This window comes from Cucurbita pepo, chromosome LG20 (assembly GCF_002806865.2).
Source record: "Cucurbita pepo subsp. pepo cultivar mu-cu-16 chromosome LG20, ASM280686v2, whole genome shotgun sequence".
NCBI lineage: Eukaryota > Viridiplantae > Streptophyta > Magnoliopsida > Cucurbitales > Cucurbitaceae > Cucurbita > Cucurbita pepo.
The window spans coordinates 1,202,024-1,221,334 of record NC_036657.1 but is presented as its reverse complement, the minus strand read 5'-3'; the positions used below and the strand labels follow the sequence as shown (position 1 = coordinate 1,221,334).

At 38.8% G+C, this 19,311-nt stretch overlaps 4 protein-coding genes across 5 annotated transcripts; 1 reads left to right on the top strand and 3 right to left on the bottom strand.

Moving 5' to 3' along the window:
* Positions 1–74: 74 nt before the first annotated feature.
* On the bottom strand, positions 75–1,957 carry LOC111783690. The gene is made up of 2 exons (XM_023664608.1): positions 583–1,957; positions 75–496 (listed from the first exon to the last, which is right to left on the bottom strand). Exons 1-2 carry the CDS (start codon positions 1,288–1,290, stop codon positions 341–343), a joined length of 864 nt encoding a protein of 287 aa, XP_023520376.1. The 5' UTR covers positions 1,291–1,957; the 3' UTR covers positions 75–340.
* Positions 1,958–3,364: 1,407 nt separating this feature from the next.
* On the top strand, positions 3,365–5,256 carry LOC111783688 (AAA-ATPase At3g28580-like). The gene has a single exon (XM_023664606.1). It carries the CDS (start codon positions 3,569–3,571, stop codon positions 5,120–5,122), a length of 1,554 nt encoding a protein of 517 aa, XP_023520374.1. The 5' UTR covers positions 3,365–3,568; the 3' UTR covers positions 5,123–5,256.
* A 1,575-nt stretch (positions 5,257–6,831) lies between these two features.
* Positions 6,832–11,134, bottom strand: LOC111783682 (HIPL1 protein). Of its 2 annotated transcripts, none has more exons than XM_023664601.1 (8): positions 10,664–11,134; positions 10,453–10,548; positions 10,210–10,367; positions 9,287–10,081; positions 9,004–9,217; positions 8,750–8,928; positions 7,545–7,786; positions 6,832–7,472 (listed from the first exon to the last, which is right to left on the bottom strand). In XM_023664601.1, exons 2-8 carry the CDS (start codon positions 10,544–10,546, stop codon positions 7,073–7,075), a joined length of 2,082 nt encoding a protein of 693 aa, XP_023520369.1. In that variant the 5' UTR covers positions 10,547–10,548; positions 10,664–11,134; the 3' UTR covers positions 6,832–7,072. The 2 variants fall into 2 exon arrangements, with proteins under 2 accessions (XP_023520369.1, XP_023520368.1); XM_023664600.1 differs by having other exon boundaries at positions 10,683–11,133.
* A 485-nt stretch (positions 11,135–11,619) lies between these two features.
* LOC111783683 (basic proline-rich protein-like) lies at positions 11,620–16,949 on the bottom strand. Its single transcript, XM_023664602.1, has 9 exons — positions 16,673–16,949; positions 15,471–15,564; positions 15,090–15,175; positions 14,715–14,764; positions 14,531–14,597; positions 14,359–14,440; positions 13,871–14,256; positions 13,209–13,727; positions 11,620–12,172 (listed from the first exon to the last, which is right to left on the bottom strand). Exons 1-9 carry the CDS (start codon positions 16,751–16,753, stop codon positions 11,954–11,956), a joined length of 1,584 nt encoding a protein of 527 aa, XP_023520370.1. The 5' UTR covers positions 16,754–16,949; the 3' UTR covers positions 11,620–11,953.
* Between the last annotated feature and the right edge of the window lie 2,362 nt (positions 16,950–19,311).

The window sequence follows — 19,311 nt, the reverse complement described above, 5'->3', positions numbered from 1 at the left end:
ATTCATTGAAATGATTGTCTGCAATATTTGTAGAGAATAGAGAGAAGAATATGTAAAGAATTGGGTCTTGGAGCTGTAACAAAAGGGTTATTCTATCATTCAACCTCAAGAACTGCAATAAAAATTGTTCAGTAAACAGCTTGTAAGAGATCTCCAGAGAACAGATTGGAAGTTATTCTATCACTCAACTTCAATGACTGAATATTTTGTATTGTTGGTGTGTTGCTCATCATAATCAATGTACAAGTATTCGGATGGACGGTCTCTTTTACCTTTCTTAAACTCTACTATGCCAAATTTAATGGATTTCCCAGCTCTGTTTTTGACATCTACTTCAATTTCAATCAGCTCTTTGTACTGAAGTTTTGAACAATAGAATATACAGCTTTTGGTCCATTGAGAAATATAGGAAACCACCGACTGAATGAGTCACAAAAGACCCAAAACTTTTCCCCACGATGCAGTGCCAGGCCGGACCATACACGCTATCAAATTCCTGGAAATTCACAAGCAAGCAAGCAAAGTTATTAGCTAATTCATTCTAAAAGTTTCCAGATTGTACAGAATTGTTAAGCTAATTACCCTCTTGAGCGATAAAGCAAGAGTCTTGGAAGTGAATTTCTCCATGCTATCATGAGCCTTTCTTGCACAATCCACAGCATGGATCTGCATAGCCGGAGGCATGTCGACTGAGACTACTTTGACGCCATTTTTTGCAAGAATATCAGCCAATTCAACTTGGGGATCAGCAAGGGACCTTCTTCTCCCATCCTTTCGAAGTAAAGAAACTGTTGGTCTCAAAGTGTGAAGACCATGCCCCTTCTGAGGCTCTTTTAATTCCTTCTCCTTCTCCTTCACCACGAGATAGAGAGCTTTACTATCATCATCAACCCCTTTATTAGCTTCCTTCTTCTCATCAAAAAACTTCTTAGTGCCCATCTCTTTACACAGCTTACTCAATTTCTCATCCTCACCAGAAGCAATTTTCTGGAGGTGGGGTTTTGATTTGACCATAGCAGAAACGGTCAGAGCTGGAGGTGGGTTAGAATTCTTTGGTTTTTGAGACGAAAAACCAGGTTGTCTGTGGAGTTTGGAAAATGGGATGTGGTTGGACAAAGGAGAGGGATTTGGAGGAGGAGAAGCAGCAGCTATGGCTGAATCAAGTTTCGCAGGAGTGGAGTGATTGTTAGCCATGGAAGCAGAGGGAGGAGCTCTGAAAGGAGGTTTAAGGGGAGGAGAATCAGGGTCAGGAGGTGCTAAAATGCGCAGCTGGTTGGTGGGTTTAGCCATGGGAGGGCTGTGAGGGCAATGGAGAAGGGTGGGAGAAGGGGAAATGGTTGATGAAGACTATGGGGATTTGTGCTTTTTGAGAGGTGGGATGCCATTTTTGGGTCAGAAATGAGGGATTCCTTTGATGGGGACTTGTGTATGTGCGAGTGAATAGTGAAATTTTTGTGCTGAGTTCTAACGTGCACCTGACGTGGACGTCGAGGAGAGGTCTGTGACGTTCGTTAGATGACTGACGTGTTTGACCGATCATTCAATTCTGCTTTTTGTCTCTTAGACCAGACTTTTTTTTTCTTTTTTTTCAATAAAGAAAATACTAACCGTTGTCTCGTATTAAAGTAAAGTTTTGAATTTTTGAATTTTAAAAATAAAAGTCGTTGAAATTTGAACAAACCAATTCCAATACATTAACACCATTTCATCTAATAAATCCAGTAATACAATATAAATAAATATATAATAAGTTAGTTATTTTGGTATATATATATATAGATATATTTATATTTATATATAAAAGAGAGTGAGGCGAGTCTGGTACAAGAAATAAAATCGTCATTCCTAAGCTAGTTTAATAGAGAAATCTCTCTCCACTACTTTCCTAGTTCTAAAGATCCCTCGTCCTATTGATTAAATGAACATCGCTAGCTATAAAGGAAAAAATTTGAAAAAAAAAAAANAGGATGTTTGATACTTTTTTGTTCCAGGAATACCCTTGAGTATATCCCTTCTTATTAGCCCTTCAAAAAATTGAAAAAGGTTCCAAATCCTGATAAACTTGGGCCACGATGGGCCTGCTACTAGCCTATATCAGTCACTACTGGGCCTGCTACTAGCCTATATCAGTCACTACTGGGCCTGGCTTTATTTTATCTTTTTATTTGGTTTAATTGCATTACCCCAATTATACTATAAAAAAATGTTAAAATAAACACACAAAAAAACCAGTTTTGTCTCAAGCGGTCGGATTTAATTATAGAGAAATTATTTTAAAAATTAAGAACTTCCCCAATGATATGATATGCTATGCTCTATCATAAGATCATAAGTGCGAGTAGTTTTATGGCTTTCTGTCAATGGAGATGTGTTCCTTATTTATATAAACACATGATTTTTTCTCTCAATTAGCGAAAGTGGGACTACATAAAAAATCTTTAGCACTTTTCATAACTTTCCTCCAAGAAAAATCAAAACAAAATGAAAAAGAGAATCAAAAGTATTAGAAAGGTTACCTAGAAATGACTAATGAGCTCCTCATAAGTCCTCATCTCTGTATCAATCAATCGCTTCTCATATCGCTGCCACAACACAGAAAAAGAAAAAGCGATTAAAGGAAAGTCACCATCAGACCCAATATGTTTAGTTCAATGCCAAATTTCACACACAAACCAACCTGGTTTCCAAAAGTAGTCAACGATGGCTGCTGCCATTTAAGACCAAAAAAGTTTGATCTCTGTGGAACGCAGAAAGTTCAAGGCAATTTCTTATGCAATTCTTCCCTCCCCCCACACCCCATAGAAAAAGGGGGGAAAACACAGTAAAAAGGGCTCTTTTCTCTGCAATGTCAGAACCCTTTACTGTCTTGTATCGTAATCCTAGAAAAGCAGCATTTTTTTAACCCCACAAACACCGTCTCCGGCAACTTTTTTCGAAAGTCTTCGTGACCCAGCTCTATGCGCACCAGTGTTCATGCACCGCCAATTTCATATCAACTCGACGTCATCGTGTACGTTCATTACTACGTCACTTTCAACCACCAGCTCCAATAATCCAACCCAACTCCAACACTCATTTGCTGCTGACTCAGACTCCTCCCATTATAATATCTTTTCTGAATAATCTATAATTATCATTCTGTCTTTTGAGTTAAACAATTCAATTTCCCTTGCTCATCGCTCAAACAAATGTGTCGTTTTCTAGCTTGTGGCCTGAAATCAAATGTAAAAGCCATTTTGAGGAATCTAAATCCTACAGGACGCTTCCTTTCCTTAAAAGTGCGTCCAATTCCACGCCCTAATGCCTGCTTAGTCATTACTAATAAACAACTCAATAGATTAAGAAAGAAAAAAATGATAATACCTGATGAAAGTCAAACTGGGAGGGAGTCTTCGTTGATTGGCCCCAGCCAGAAATTTCTTACTCAAGGATACTTGGAGCTTATGGGTAGGCCACAGTCCACCACTTTGGTCTTCTTCATTTGCCTATAAATGCAAGTACCCAATTTCTGCACGCCACAATATATCCAACTGTTTCTCTCTTGTTCTTTCTATATCACTCTCTCTAAATGTTTCTCCTCTTCAGTAGTCTAGAGAACATAAGCTCTGCTCAGGGACAGCTTCACCACAACACAACTACAGGGATGTGGACAGGAGCAGCTTCGATGGCGAGTTTGTGGGTGGCTTCTGGTCCAACAATTGCGAGCTTCATGTTTGCTTGGGCTATGATTCAACAATACTGCCCACGAGCAGTTGTTCGATTCTTTCAAAAATACTGGAGTAGACTCATGAATTACTTCCATCCTTACATCCAGATATCAATCCATGAGTTTGCTGGCGAACGCCTCAAGAGTAGTGAAGCATTCACTGCTATTGAATCATATCTCAGCAAGAATGCGTCCAACACTGCCAAAAGACTCAAAGCGGAGATAGGTAAAGATAGCACCAACTTGGTGTTCAGCATGGATGATCATGAGAAGGTGACTGACGAATTTCAAGGAGTGAAAGTATGGTGGGTTTTAAACAGAACAGGTTCATCAACAAATTCTGACAACTCGTATAGTCCTGACAGGAGATACTATTCACTCACTTTCCATAAGAAGCACAGAAGTTTAGTTACAGAACCATACTTGAATCATGTCTTGACAGAAGGGAAAGAAATCCGAGTAAGTAACAGGCAAAGGAAGCTTTACACGAATGGTTCTGGTGGAAGATGGAGTTACCACCACACTATGTGGAGCCACATAGTATTTGAGCACCCTGCAACATTTGACACAATAGCGATGGAAGCAGAGAAAAAGCAGGAGATTATAGATGATTTGCTGACCTTCACTAGCAGTAAGGATTTTTATGCTCGAATTGGGAAGGCCTGGAAACGTGGGTATCTACTATTTGGTCCGCCAGGGACAGGGAAATCAACTATGATTGCTGCAATAGCCAATCTACTAAACTATGATATCTATGACTTGGAACTCACAGCAGTAAAGAACAACACAGAGCTTCGGAAGCTTTTGATTGAGACTACAAGTAAATCCGTAATAGTGATTGAGGACATCGACTGCTCACTCGATCTTACGGGGCAGAGGAAGAAGAAAGAAAAGAAGTCCGAGGATGATGAGAAAGAAAAACCCCCCAAGGAATCTTCCAACAAAGAAGATGATACCAGCAGCAAAGTCACTCTCTCTGGATTGTTGAACTTCATCGATGGAATATGGTCAGCCTGTGGAGGGGAAAGACTAATCATTTTCACAACCAATTATGTGGAGAAGCTTGATCCAGCCCTCATCAGAACTGGTCGGATGGACAAACATATTGAGCTTTCATATTGCAGTTTTGAGTCATTCCTAGTGCTGGCAAAAAATTACCTGAATCTTGAAACTCATCCGCTATTTGATCAAATCAAAGAACTGATGGAAGATGTCAAAATCACACCTGCTGACGTTGCAGAGAATCTCATGCCCAAGTCTCCAAAAGATGACATTGAGAAACGTCTTCTCAAATTGGTTCAAACTCTACAAGGGGCAAAGGAAGCAGCGATCATTAAGGAATCTCAAGAAGTAAGTACAGAGGGATCAACCACAACTGATCTACAGTTACAAACGGAAGGCTCGTCTTCAAGTTGAATTTACCACTTTCTGCCTAGTGCTCCTATCTAACAATGTTATGGAATTCTCTTAGTTAATAAAATGCCCAAGTTATTAGCTTAATAATTCTTACCTCCACTTACAAGTGTGTTCAAAACTCAATCCATCATGATTACTTTTGAAAAAGAAAAGTACTTTTACGTTGAAAATCTTAATTCTCGAGGTTGGAACTTGAATCTCTGGTCCTTTGGATGAACTTTTGGTTGAGAATACATACTTGAACCAGCTCAGACCGACAATTCTCACTCAATATTACTAAATAATTATTAGGTACAAATCTTATTTTAGTTCCCAAGTTCATTGTATTTGGTCTATGCTCTCTTTCAATTCCTAAGCATAAAAAACTATTTTGGGTCTTTTATTAATCTTTCATAAACTATTAGGAATCTGATATGATATGCTTTTCATCCATTCACATGTTGAGTGTATGTCTGTTTAGATAAGTATTTGAAGGCACATGGACAAATCAGAATACCTGCATATCATCAAACTTGCAGTCTTTGTTGGGGCCCTTGCACACATTCATTACTCGAAAGCATTGAAGGGAAGTGTTTGTGTGGTACTCAAGTTCATTGCTTCTGGTGTGAGATGCGGAGTATTCAGGCTTCTAAATGTCGGCTTCCATTGAACCTGATCGCCACTATCCTCGGTCATCTGAATGTGGAACTCCAATTTTGAACACTTCGATTCTGATTCGAAGAGCTCTATCAGTAATGAAAATCGATTGCTATTTCTAGCAACTCTAGTTGTCCGACATTGTAGACCTAAAATCAAGACAAAATTAACAAGATAACGCTTTCAAAAGTGGTTGGAAAGGCTCAAAATAACCCGAATGTGAGAACAATTAACTCTCGCGTGTTTAGAATTTGAAAAAACGCAATAGTTCGCTAATTTTGAGTTCACCTGATCACCGGCGTGCCGCGCGGTTTAACGCGATCAGGCAACCGACCGAAACATCGTCCCCATCGCCTCTTGCAATCCTCATAGGAAGCAAATTGCCTTCTCGTTTTGCTGCCATAGAAACTTCCCTTCCCTACAGAGCAATTTCGCCCCTCCAGTACCTCTCATCTTGCCGCCAAATGAACCTCCAGCCACCGCCAAGTTCTAATTTCCGCGTTCATTCATTCAAAAACATAAAATTTAGTTTTACATATATATATATATATAATTAGAACTTTGTCAATCAACCCATTTTTAAGTCTTTAAACTTCAAATCTCGAAGGTTTTGAATTTTTAGAAATGAACTTATGAAATAGATATTGATTTGAATTTTTTTTTGTTGAGCCAAAACTTCTTCGATCTTCGATACGATACACTTTTTTCTCTCCCTTCTCAATCGATGTAGTGACCTTTTTGGACTTTCAATCTTAGGCTTTCCCTCAAAGTTTTTAAAAAACGTCTCCTAGGATGAGGTTTCCAGGTTCCCTTCTCCAATCGATGTGGGATCCCCCAATCCACCCCATTCGGGGCCCAACGTCCTCGTTGGCACACCTCTCATGGCATATCGCCCGATGTCTAGCTCTAATACCATTTGTAACCGTCCAAACCAATATTAGTAGATAGTCCTCTTTGACTTTTTCCTCTCAGACTTCCCCCCAAGATTTTTAAAACGTGTCTGTTAGTGAGAAATTTCCACTCTTATAAAATATGTTTCGTCTTTCTTCCCAACCAATGTGGGATCTCACAAATAGTGTACTAGTGTACTAGCGGTGATATACATTAACGATAGTGAATGATATGATAATTCATATAATAAACTTAACATCTATTTAAAACCAACACTTCATAGTATACATAGAGCAAATCTTGAAGCTGGTTCTCTTATGATGTGAATGGCTGCTGTTCCCTTCGAGGGGCCTTCAGATTTGAGTTCATGTTACAGAACCTCATACAATAATCAGTGCCCTTGCATATATATCAAGCGTGTAATCAGTAACAAGTCACAAGCAGTAGCAGCAGGAGTAAGAGTACCAGGCTGCTCCATGAGTTTGTCGACCGACTTGCACGAGACGGAGGGGACGGCGTTGGACCAGAGCTTCCAACCGTTGATGTCGAGTTTTCCAATGAGCAAGTGTACTTACAACGACTAGGCGGGACGACCCGGTAAACGCCACTGCTGGTTAGAATGTAGACGTCATTGTCATTGTCTTCACCAAATGAGAAGACATAACCCAAGGCTGGAAGAGAAGTTTCTGGTGTGGAACTGCAAGGTATAGGAGAATCAGGTGCACAACTGAAAGGAATCTCATTTGTTGTGAAGTTTCCACTGCTTTCTGGGTTTTCAATTCCTGCCCATAAACCAGAAGCATACAAATCTGCATACAAGTACCTGGCTCAGAAAGAACACAATGAGATTGGGTTATGTTTGAATCTTCATGAACATATGAACATACGTACGTACCTTCCGTACATACACGGATCGGTCTTCGATCGATAGAAATAACCGCCTGTTATCGATGCAGAACCTACATTCTTGCTTATTGTAGAATGGTTGTAGCCCATCACTGGGAAGATTGGATTTATGGAATCTGCAGGTGTAGATCCTCCAGGGGATGATTTTGGAGGAAACAAATAAGGACCCTCGTAAACGCGCCATCCATAATTCCCGCCCTTTGTGATGATGTCGACCTCTTCGTATCGATCCTGTAAGAAAAGAAAAGGTATGATTTGAAGTAATGTTAAAAAAGAGCAGCATAAAAAGCTATGAACATTTCAATGTACAAGGTATATTGTACGTGGTGCGGGTTAATCTCTCTCAACTAGTTCAGGTGAAAAGGAAGGGTGATCGAGGGTACCCAAACGTCGATATCTCTTCTCTACAGATGCCACTACTCATATGTTCCCGGAGAAATGACAGATTTTGTAACAGCCCAAGCCTATGCTAGCATATATTGTTCGTTTTGGCCCGTTATGTATCGTCGTCAGCCTCACGGTTTTAAAACGCGTCTGCTAGGGAGAGGTTTCCACACCCTTTTAAGGAATACTTCGTTCCCTTCTTCAACTGATGTGGGATCTCATAATTCACCCCTCTTGGGGCCCCAGCGTCCTCGCTGGCACACGGCCGCTCTGATACCATTTGTAACAGTCCAAGCCCACCACTAGCAAATATTGTCCACTTTGGCCTGTTATATATCGTCGTCAGTCTCACAATTTTAAAACACGCTGCTAGGGAGAAGTTTCTACACCTTATAAGGAATGTTTCGTTCCCCTCTCCAGCCGATGCAGGATCTCACAATCCACCCTCCTTAGAGTGGCACAACGCCCAGTGTCTGACTCTGATACCATTTGTAACAGTCCAAGTTCCCTCTAGCAGATATTGTCCGCTTTGGTCCATTATATATCGACATCAGCCTCACAGTTTTTAAAACACATCTGCTAGTGAGAGGTTTCCACACCCTTATAAGAAATGTTTCGTTCCCCTCTCCAACCAACGTGGGATCTCAAATTTCAGTTGAAACTTGAACTATCACAACATACATCATAATTTGACATTTTTTTTTTTAAACTTTTCGCTCATTCAAAACAAACTACACCAAATATTTACTATTGTCATCCTTTAATGAGTTATAACCTCTCGATATAAACGTGTAAAAACGACATTCGAACCTGTCCAACATCTCCACAGACGAAGTAGGAAGGTCTTTCTGCATCGAAACTGCAGCGCCAAGGATTTCTGAATCCATAAGCCCATATCTCCGGCTGAGCTTCTTGATCTTCAACAAATGGGTTATCTTTAGGAATAGAATAGTTTCCCCATAGATCATGTTTATCAATATCTTCCGGACCTGCACAAACCATTATGAGAACACAGTGAAGCGAATTACAGACTAGCATTCATTGGAGAATACTTCAAGACTTACTTGGAATGTTATTGATATCAAGCCTCATAATCTTCCCAAGCAATGACTTCTTGTTCTGGGAAAAATTGTAAGGATCGCCTTGACCGCCACCGTCCCCCATCATGAAGTAAAGATAGCCATCCGGCCCGAAGAGTATCTGTCCTCCATGATGAGCAGTAAATGGAAGACCAATTGTGATGATTCTTCTTACTTCTGATGGCTTTGCAGCTGTTGCCTGAATATAAGAATTGACATTCCTTTAGATCCCACAACAAAAGTATGTGAAGTGTTTAGAGATTTATACCAATGAAGGCTGCGATGCACTGCCGTTAACGGTGTACTCGGCGACGACGCTTTGATGCTGACACGGTTGGGATCCGCTATCAGATGGTAGTTTCGAAGGATCGCAATTAACATCAGAATTACAAGAACATCTTCCAGAGCACCCTGACCATTTAACCTTGTCACAATTGAAAGAAGCAAAGAATCTTCCATTTTGTGCAAAGTTTGGATGAAATGCAAGTCCCATCATGCCAAATTGAGTATCAAAGTTAACTTCATCAGTTAAATCTAGAAATGCATTAGATTCATCAATCCCCAACACTCCTCCTGATCCCTTCTCTGGAATAGTAGCTAACCAAATCTTCCCCGCTTGGTTAGCGAAGAACGCACGATTCGATCCATCGGGATGAGCCACCATATTCAAGTAAGATTCATTCCCAATCTTCTCAAGACACAAACCATGTGGAGGGCTAGGAAGTTCGGTGTTGTTAAGAGACACAGGTTCACCAACAAAACAGACTGATTCTTCCGTGGATGCTCCACCAAACGCGTCACAAAAGACAGTTTTCGACTGCCATAAATCCGAAAGCTTGCTAGCACTGGAGTTATTAGCTACTCCAGCTCGACGCTGTAACAATGGGGCAAAGGGGGAGTCGACTATGGTAACGTTTTGACATGTATCCCATACTTTAGAGCAGAAATCAGTAGCTGCTTGGTTGGATTGTGGTGATCCTTCTGCAGTGGAGTTGCAGAGAAGAGGAACTGGTCTAAGTGTTGAATTGCCTTTATATAGCTCACCGGAAAATGGATCACACCTCTGAAGATATGATAAGAATGAACACAAAATTGGTAACAAAACATACAAGATGATGATTAAACAAGTCCAAGCAGTTAAGAACAAAAGGAACAATCATTAATATAAGAAAGGGGATGAACAGGTCGTACCGCACAGGAAATGGATTTGATAAGGGAAGCACAGGCAGGATCAGAAATGTTCATCAATTGGAACTGTCTCTGTATAGCCCCATCTTGTAAAGCGTTGCAGCAAACACTCCCCTTATAAGGGCAGAACTTCAATGTAGTGTTCAAAGTAAAGGGCGCCGCTACACCAAGATATGAACAAGAAATTGAAGCATCAAAACAGAAAAAGGGTATTAAACCAAGTGAAAGAGGAGAACAAGAACTTACTTGAATCAGAGCATAAGGGAAGTGAAGCTGTCGGATGAACAAGCAGCAGTAGCAGGCCACAGAGGAAGAGGATGGCCCCAATAGAACGCCCCATAGCTGCAAACAGTTGAATGAAGAACTTATTGTAAGTAGGCTAAAAGGGGTGTCGGCATTTCAAGCTGAAAGGAAAGAGACCATAAGAACTTGGAGTTATGAACATGGTGTCCATTACCGACTTCAAATTCTCATACCCTTTTTCTCTCTCTACCAGTTGGGACTTTGTTTAATCCAGCTTCTCTCTCCAGCCCGCTTCATTGAGATTTCGACATGTTCTTGTGAGCTCATACGAACAATGGAAGACCGCTGCGTCGTTGACTTTTACCTGCACTTTAATGGAACAGGGTTGTTGAGAAAGCCACTGATTTTCAGCTCAGAATTGAATTTGGATATGATTTAAATGCATCGCCGTTGTTCCACCGGTGTTTTTACGAACCAAATTTAACCCGAAGATCAGGAGTTTCGAGAGGAAACCACCAACTTGGATTTATTATTAGGGAAAATCGATAATTTCAACGATGAGGTTGACATCAGGCGTGACGAATGGCTGAAATTGTCAAAAGAAACAATTCGAAACCAAAAGAATCGTTTTCATCCTTTCAGTTGACATTGATTCCAGTTTGTGTATTCCTTTTGAAAAATAATAAACATATGAAATTAAAAAAAAAAAAAAAAAAAAAAAGTGACATATATATAACATAATAGTTCCAGTTCCAAATGACTGCACAGTTTGACTTCGCTTCTCTCATTTTGGGATTGAAGAACACTGTGTGATCGATGAACAATTGATCTAATACGGCTTAATCTTCTCATCTGGACAGCATGTTAGAAGAAATATGTTAATTATTATTCAGATTACACAAAAGAATCCAAATAATTTTATAATTTTGTAATCTGGACGGTTTGAGATGTGACCCAGAAATTTTTTATTGAGAACGAAGGCTAGTGGCCTGTTGTTCTGCGAAAGTCCAAGAACGTGATGATGAGCAAATGATGGTTCATATTGGGGAAGATCATTGATTGGAAAAGGGAAAAAACTTGAACTATGAGCAAGGTTTCTTTCTCGAAATAGCCTTATTCATATGATTGTTTCAAATCTCAAGAATAAATGGCCAGTCGCACAGCTTCAGAGGAAAAAAGAAAAGGCCAAGTTTTTCCTTAGAAAATAAGGGTAAGATCAGCTTGGCATCTATTCGAGATAAAATCTGATGAACAATTTCCAGTTTTTTCGAAGTATAAGAACGTCTACATGACACAATATAAGGCCTAAGTTAAATGCCCCTATCAAGAAATGAAGCAGTTCCACTAGTGCAGGTATATGCAGCAAAGCAAACCTTGAAGACAGAAGGCAATGATCTATCGTCCCCGAATTGTTCTCAGCTGTTGGGAAGTACAAGCCATTTGTTTCACCTCCCTTTCCATTACACTTGCTGACTACAGTTCCCATGTAAACCGATTCAACATCTCATCCATCAAGAGCGCCAAGGGCTTTCATGTCCTCCAAAAAGGCCATATATGAGTCATCGATACTCTGTTTCTTTGGGGCTGATGTCGAGCTAACCAACTCTGGCTTCCCTACAATAGGAGCTGTGGGCAGAGACGGTGTTGCTGCAGTTGATGGAGAAGGCTTCGGTTTTGTCTTTGGTGCTGCAATCTCTCTTCTCACTCTAACTGATGCAGGAACCTGAATAAGTGGCATGATATAAGTTAAGAAAGTCGGAGTAAAGTTGATATATTTCTGAGTTCGAGCAGACTAAGATAAATTGTACAGTGAAGCTTTCTAATTCCCAATGGCCATGGATCAAAGCTACATGTTGGTTTTAGGTAGAACTGCATATGTTCCGCATAATGCTATCTTAGAGATCACTTGTAGATTTGCACTAGAACAATACAGGAAAACGTGTCCATTGCATAAATGACATGCCTAGCAACAGCATCATTCCTACTTCCATGCTCAGGTAGAACACTGATTGAAGAGGAGAACTACAGGAGCATTACTTTATCAGGTGTGAAAGCATAAAATTGTCCTTGATCAGGCCCCAACTCGCTCACTTTTTGCAATAAAATTTCAAAAGGTTCGGAGTAAAGTTTTATAAGAAATTTACTTACGTTGGGTTGAAGGTCAAAGATTCAAGCTAGGTAAGCATACAATGCGAGCAGATCCCTAATGTGGTTGGTTTGGATAGAAAGGAATAGGCTTTTGTTTTTAGATAAGTCCCCCACGAGGTCTTTTTTTCTTTTCTTTTCTTGTTAATGTATAGTTTACAGCTTCTACGTGGCATGCTTTACACAATTCTTCTTATAATACACAGCATTATCCGATTAATTTAGATTGGAGGACTTTTGTTGTCAATCCTTCAAATCAGGCTTAAGGACTCCTCATCCCGAAGGCCTTCGGGCTGTTTCTTCATCTTTGGATATATGGTAAGTTTTCTATGGAAAAAAAAAAAAAAAAACTGGCTACTTAAAAATTATAGTTATCCTCTTGACATATCTTTCCTTGTGACCCTTAGCATATAGTATCTCTTCCCCTGAGAGATTGCCAGCCATATACAACACCTGCCAGCTTGGAATGTTTTATATTAAATTTGCTAATGATGGATAGGTTTGTGATAATCAGTGGTAGCCATGGTTTGTACCCTAACATTCCTAGCAATAGCATCAACGACTGCAAATTTTAAAATTAAATTGCACCAGACTAGCATATTAAGTCATCTTACCATTGCTGTAAGTTCTGGAGTGTGCTGAGCCAGTGGACGCTTAACGACAGTAGACGCAGCAGACTTAACATATGAGGGCTTTTGAGGGACAGTTGGGATATGTGCAATATGGTCATCTTCATGAAAAGTGGGAGGAGGGCCAGGAGGAAGAGGTGGTCTCATCATGGGTGGAGGTCCAAGGGGAGGCCCAAATGGTGGCCTTGCCATCAACGGGACCATCATTCCAGGCGGAAGTGGGAGTCCAGGTGCAGATAATGTTGGCCGCATATCTGGTGGAGGTGGAGGTGGGGGAAATCGAGATATTCCAGGGGGTAATACATCAGTCTGCAAGGTTGGTATCAATGAAGGCCCAGGTACTGGAGGTCTTGAAGGTGGAGGTGGAGGAACAAGTTTAGAAACATCTTTAGTGACTGAAGAATTATTTCTCTCCTCATCACCTGATACACCTTCAGACTGATCACTTGCTGGCTTTGGTGGCATCCCAGGTGGGGGAGGAGGTGGCGGGAGAGTAGTAGGTACCTAAATGAACGAGACCAATAAGAATGTTAGCTTGCTAAGAGTAATTATTAATAAGACTCCTTCAGTTTCTGTATAATATGCATAAAGCTTTTTCTTCACCCGGAAAAGTCAGCTAAAGAAAAGGAGTTAAACGGGGAAATTACCTGATGAGAAGGCCCCATGGAGCCTGAATCAGGCTGATTTCTCTCCTTTTCACCTTCACTGGTTCCAGTAGGGTGCATCATAGTAGCCTGCTGCAAAGATGGAGGCAGCAAAAAGGGAGAGCGACCTGCAACTTGTTCCCTTGGTGGAGGTCCAGGAGGTGGTGGAGGCAACGATGGTAAACCCAAGTTTGATGCTACAGGCATAGGCGGCAATGGAGGTGGAGGAGGTAGACGTAAGGAATCAGGTAGAGCAGGACCATTAGCAGAGTCTGGCAAAGGAGGCGGAGGGGGAGGTGGAGGTACAGCCAAGGGAACATCCTCTGGCTCCATGTTTGAGGATGATGCAACACCACTAGTAGAAGCATCAGATTGAGGAACTCTTGGTCCTATAGTTCATATTCAGAAAAAAATTCAGTGGAGCATAGGAATGTGAAAACACCTGTGTAGATTTCTGTTTTGCTACAAGATTCAATAGGAAGTTAACTTACCAATTGAAGATTTAAACATAGGAGGCTTCCCAGGTGGTGGAGCTCCAGTGGGATTTAGTGTGGGGTGGTAGTAAACAGAGTCCTGAAGTGGCAGAAAAATATCAAATAGAATCCAGAAATGCAATATAAGAAGAAAAAAAAAAGACCAGATAATCAATTAGAGTTTGCTCACTTCAGGATTCGGATGATTTGCTCCCTCTTCCTCCTCTTCTGTTCGTCTTTTTGGAGGTCCTAAATGACTGGCCAAAAGACAGAATACAGAGCTTGATTATAAACCATGGTATATTTCCAAAAGTGAAAATGCATTTAACTGCATGAAGAGTAATAGCACTAATGAGCAAGAGAGCCTTTGATACCTGAACATAACTGGGACCTCACCCTTTTCCTTCATTTTCTCTTCATATTCCTGTCCAAGAGAGAATGACAACATGATTGCTGGGAAGCTTACTGTCAATGTGCAAACTAAAGGAAGACCACGTAGATGAATATATTGAACGCTTAGATCGCATAGAAGTTATAACATACCCCATTAAGTGGAAGTACAAGACCATAGGTGAAACAGAAAAAACTAAAAGAAAGTTAACAGGTGTGTGTCCGGTTTGTTTCAATAAATGATCATCATTACAGGGGATCAGCTTTTCATTCTCCTTACCAATTTTTACTTAAATCTTAGTGATAAACAAGCATTATTGATGAGATTTCTCCGAGATTTTATTGGAAACAAAAATTACCTTCCTCTTCTTTATTACAAGATGAAGAGTATCTTCTAACTGTCTTTTCTTGTGCTTTCTAGCTTTATCGAGGGCACCATCAGCCTCTGCATAAAACCCCATAGTGCTAAGATTTTAAAAAATAAATAAACTAATAAATTAAATAACTGAAATGAGAAAGCGACTTGTACTCCACAAAAAATAAAAATGAAAATAGATAATCGAAGGCTCTTGTCAATAAAACTATCTGTCACAATCATAAATAAAATTTGAACATCAAAGTCTAAACACCTTGATGTTGCTCATGATCAAGATAATAAAATAGGCCTCTCAAATCAACAAAGAACGTTACAGAAACCATCTACGGTTAAGTTAATAGAGTTCATAAAGATTGCGACTTACTCATCATTTCCAACTTTTGAATTTGCTCCTTGATTGCATCAGGATCTTTCTTCAAAATTCCCACCTCCCTTACCTTTTTTCGTTCTTTCTTATTCTGGTAGGCACAAATAACAGCTGTAGTTAGAGGTTATTGATTTGAATCCGATCATGGACAATCACATCGCAAAAACACTAATAACCAAAGGAATTTAAATGGTTCGCAAAAAGAAAAAAAAAAAGTTTTTTCTATTATGTACAATTAACTTCAATCCAAAGTAATGAACTCTTAAATTCCTGAAATAAACAAAGCTTGAATTTAATGTCATGACACCAAGAACCTCCGAAATCTGATCTACCCTTTCCCAACTTAGACTACAAATTTGTTTCATAGGAGTCTAATAAGAAGGTATACAAGTCCAAGGGGATGAGCTTCTTCAAGATTGATTCCTGGTTGTGAACCATCCATATAAGCAATCATTTAGAAAAAAAAGACCCTAAAAATTTATCTAGACTCAATGGCTGTGGCTTTCAAGCCAATATCCAGGCCCTGCATCTCCAACGGAAAATTGACAGTTTTCCAGTGAATGAGATGGCAACCTCTTTCTTTACATACTCCTTACACCACACGAAAGCCCCAATAAGCTTCTCAATTTCCTTATTGTTAACGAAAGAACCATTTTCAAAGGAAATAGAACTGAAGTAAGAACGTAAGAGATAGAAACTTGAATCAATTGTAACTGCAGTGTAATTGCACTTTTACTCTTTCACACTCGAGTACAGTCTCTAATTAGTCCCCATCTTACATAATGCAACAGTTTGGGGAGGTAATGAAGGTCTCAGACAACACACTGATTCCTAGAGGAAAGTTGACGGGGTACCTAAGCCTAAGATCAGTTACAAGAATTCAGTGACATCTCACGAATCTAAAACCCTCAAACTAAATTGAGGCACAGCCCTGAATGCATCCAAACGAGCCAGTATATCTAATTTCAGTGTAAGATTAATCGTGTCCAACATATCATGAATAGAAAAAGTGAATAAGTGAATTGTCTCGTCGAATTTATTTGATTGTAGGTGATATACAGAAATCAGGGCGTTGTGGAAAGTAAAAGATGAACGCAAATGAGGTTCGAAGACGGCAGCAATCAGATAAACTAGTGGAACTAAAGAGTCGACTGAGGGGCAAAAATCCAAAAAAAAAAAAAGGTCTGAAGAACAATTACCCGCTTCAATTCCTTCTTGCGAAGCTCCTTTCGGTAAGCATCCGTAGGGTTCATCACCTTACCTCCTTTGGTCGTCTTCATCTTTGCCCTCCTCTTTCTCTCGCGAACTCTATCCCTTCAAAATCTTTCCTCTTCTTCTTCTTCTTCTCAAATTGGTACTGTAGCTGTTCTTCCTCTTCCAGATACGAAAAATATCGAGGCGGACACCAGAATTTTGGGCGGCAGAGAGAGAGGGCTAAGGCGTCAATACAAGCTCGCTCTCTCCCCCCAAATTTTGCCTCGATATAATACGACAAATTATATCCATTTTTGGATTTTTTTATTTTTTTATTATTTTTTTTATTTTTATGTTGCTTCTTATTTTGTTATCAATTTCTACCGATATTTTTTATTTTATTTATTTATTAAAAATTCAAATCTTTATAACTTCTTTAATATAATATTTATGTGTATTATAATGAAAATGGTCTAGAATTTCTATAAATGAGTTGATGAAATTAAAAACTAAGTTTTTTTTTCCCAAAGAAAGGGAAGAGTGAACGAATAAGTGCTATAACGGGGAATGGGCAGCGGCCTGTTGATGTTGAAAGCTGATCTTAATGGGCCCTTTCTGTTAATGACCCATTATTTGGTCCTTCTTGGGCCACTTTCTTTTTATGGGCCTCCAGAGATTATCTGGGCCCAATAGGCAAAATATCAAATTTAGACCTTGTCTCGCCATCTCTAAGAATGGGTATTTTAATGGGCAATTAACCTTTTATCTATATTTAAACATTTTAAACACACTTTTTTATTTTTTATTTATTTATTTATTATTATTATTATTATTATTATTATTTTAGTGTTTTAAGTTACTTTGTGATACAATCCGTATATATAAATGAAACAGTGTGAAACCTCTCTCTAATATATGCGCTTTAAAACTATGACATAACAACAAATACACTGCTAGTAATGGGATTAAGTTGTTACAAATGATATTAGGGTCAGCCATGAGTCAGTGTGCCAACGAGGACATTAAGCTTCTATGAGAGGTGGATTGTGAGATCCCACCTTCGGTAGAGAGGTGAACAAAGCATTACTTATAAAAGTTTGGAAACCCCAAACCTCTTTAAAATCGTGAGGCTGCCGGTGATATTTCCTTTTCCTTAAAACTCTAGGTTAGCTAAACGCATCATATCTCACACTCTAATAATTCTATGAACAAATATTCGAGAATATACACGACGAAATTACTTATAAAGTTAGGAACTAAAATAAAATATAATACCCGAATAAAGAAGGGGGTAAAGGGGTAGGAAGGTAGGAGAAGGGGCACATGGTTTCATGATGTGCCTAACATGAGCCTTTTTTCTTTTGTAGTCATACTATTCATTCATGCATGCCAGGGCTTAAAGCATCCTATGCTCACCTTCAATCATCATCATCATTATTTCCTTTTTCCTTTTTCCCTTTTGGCCATATAATAATAATTTTTCAGCCCCAATTCCAACTATTTTTCTCTATTATTATTCCCTTTTCCTCTACCTTACAAATTCACTTTGCAATTTGCCCCCCTTCACATTTTTTATTTATTTATTTATTTTTTATATCTTCTTCTTGGAAGTATTATATTACTATTACGACCGACTCGAAATTATTGTACATTCTAAACCTACCTTTCTATCAATTTAAAGAAATAATGCTCTGTTATCTTAAATTAAAAAGAATAAATATTTATATATAGTTAAATTACAAATTTAGTTTTAAGAATGTTTTTGAATTTGTTTAAAATGATTAAACTAAAAATTAATTTTTTTTTTGTTTGATATATTATTTTTAATTAAAAAAATTAACTTATAATCTTTATATGTCGAGATTAATTTTCGGATCTCTATATTTTCTCTTACTATTACGGGTGGGGACCACAAGACATCTTCTTTTCTATATGTGCACCACGTGGCAATTCCAACGCCACTCACAATTTTCAACGCTTTAGATTTATATCTCGAGATTATTTGGGTTTGCATTTAAGATTTATATTTCCATTCCGTCCACGTCAGATATTTTATGTGTGTTTCAAAAAATATATATAATAAATATATTGTTAAAATATAATTTTTTTTGTTAATATATATATATATATATAGATCTCCAATGGATAAAAATAAAAATAAAAATAAAAATAATAAAAAAAAAATTATTTTTATTTTCTTATTTTTGGCGTGACAAAATTAGAGGAGTAGGGAAAAGGTATAGGCTCATTAATTTGTTGACTTTGGTTGAGGAACCTTACAAAAATAAATTCAACTAAATTGGCTAAATGATAAAGAAAAATGCAAGCTTCAAAGTCTTTGGGTTCTCATTTCATTGACCAAGTCTCCACCTACCTCCATTTCTCAACTCTTATGGTCTAGGTTTGCTAGATGTTGTAGGCTCGTCTTGTTTACACACCTATTTATACTCTATCGTTTTCCTTTTGAAATTATTTGTTTCAATAATTTTAATTAATATAATTATACGACGTTGTATTAAGGTAATAGGGTAGGGTCGATGTGAGATCCCACATTAATAAGAGAGGGGAACGAAACATACATTATAAGAGTGTGGAAACCTCTATAATGTGAGACTGATGACAATACATAATGGACCAAAATGAA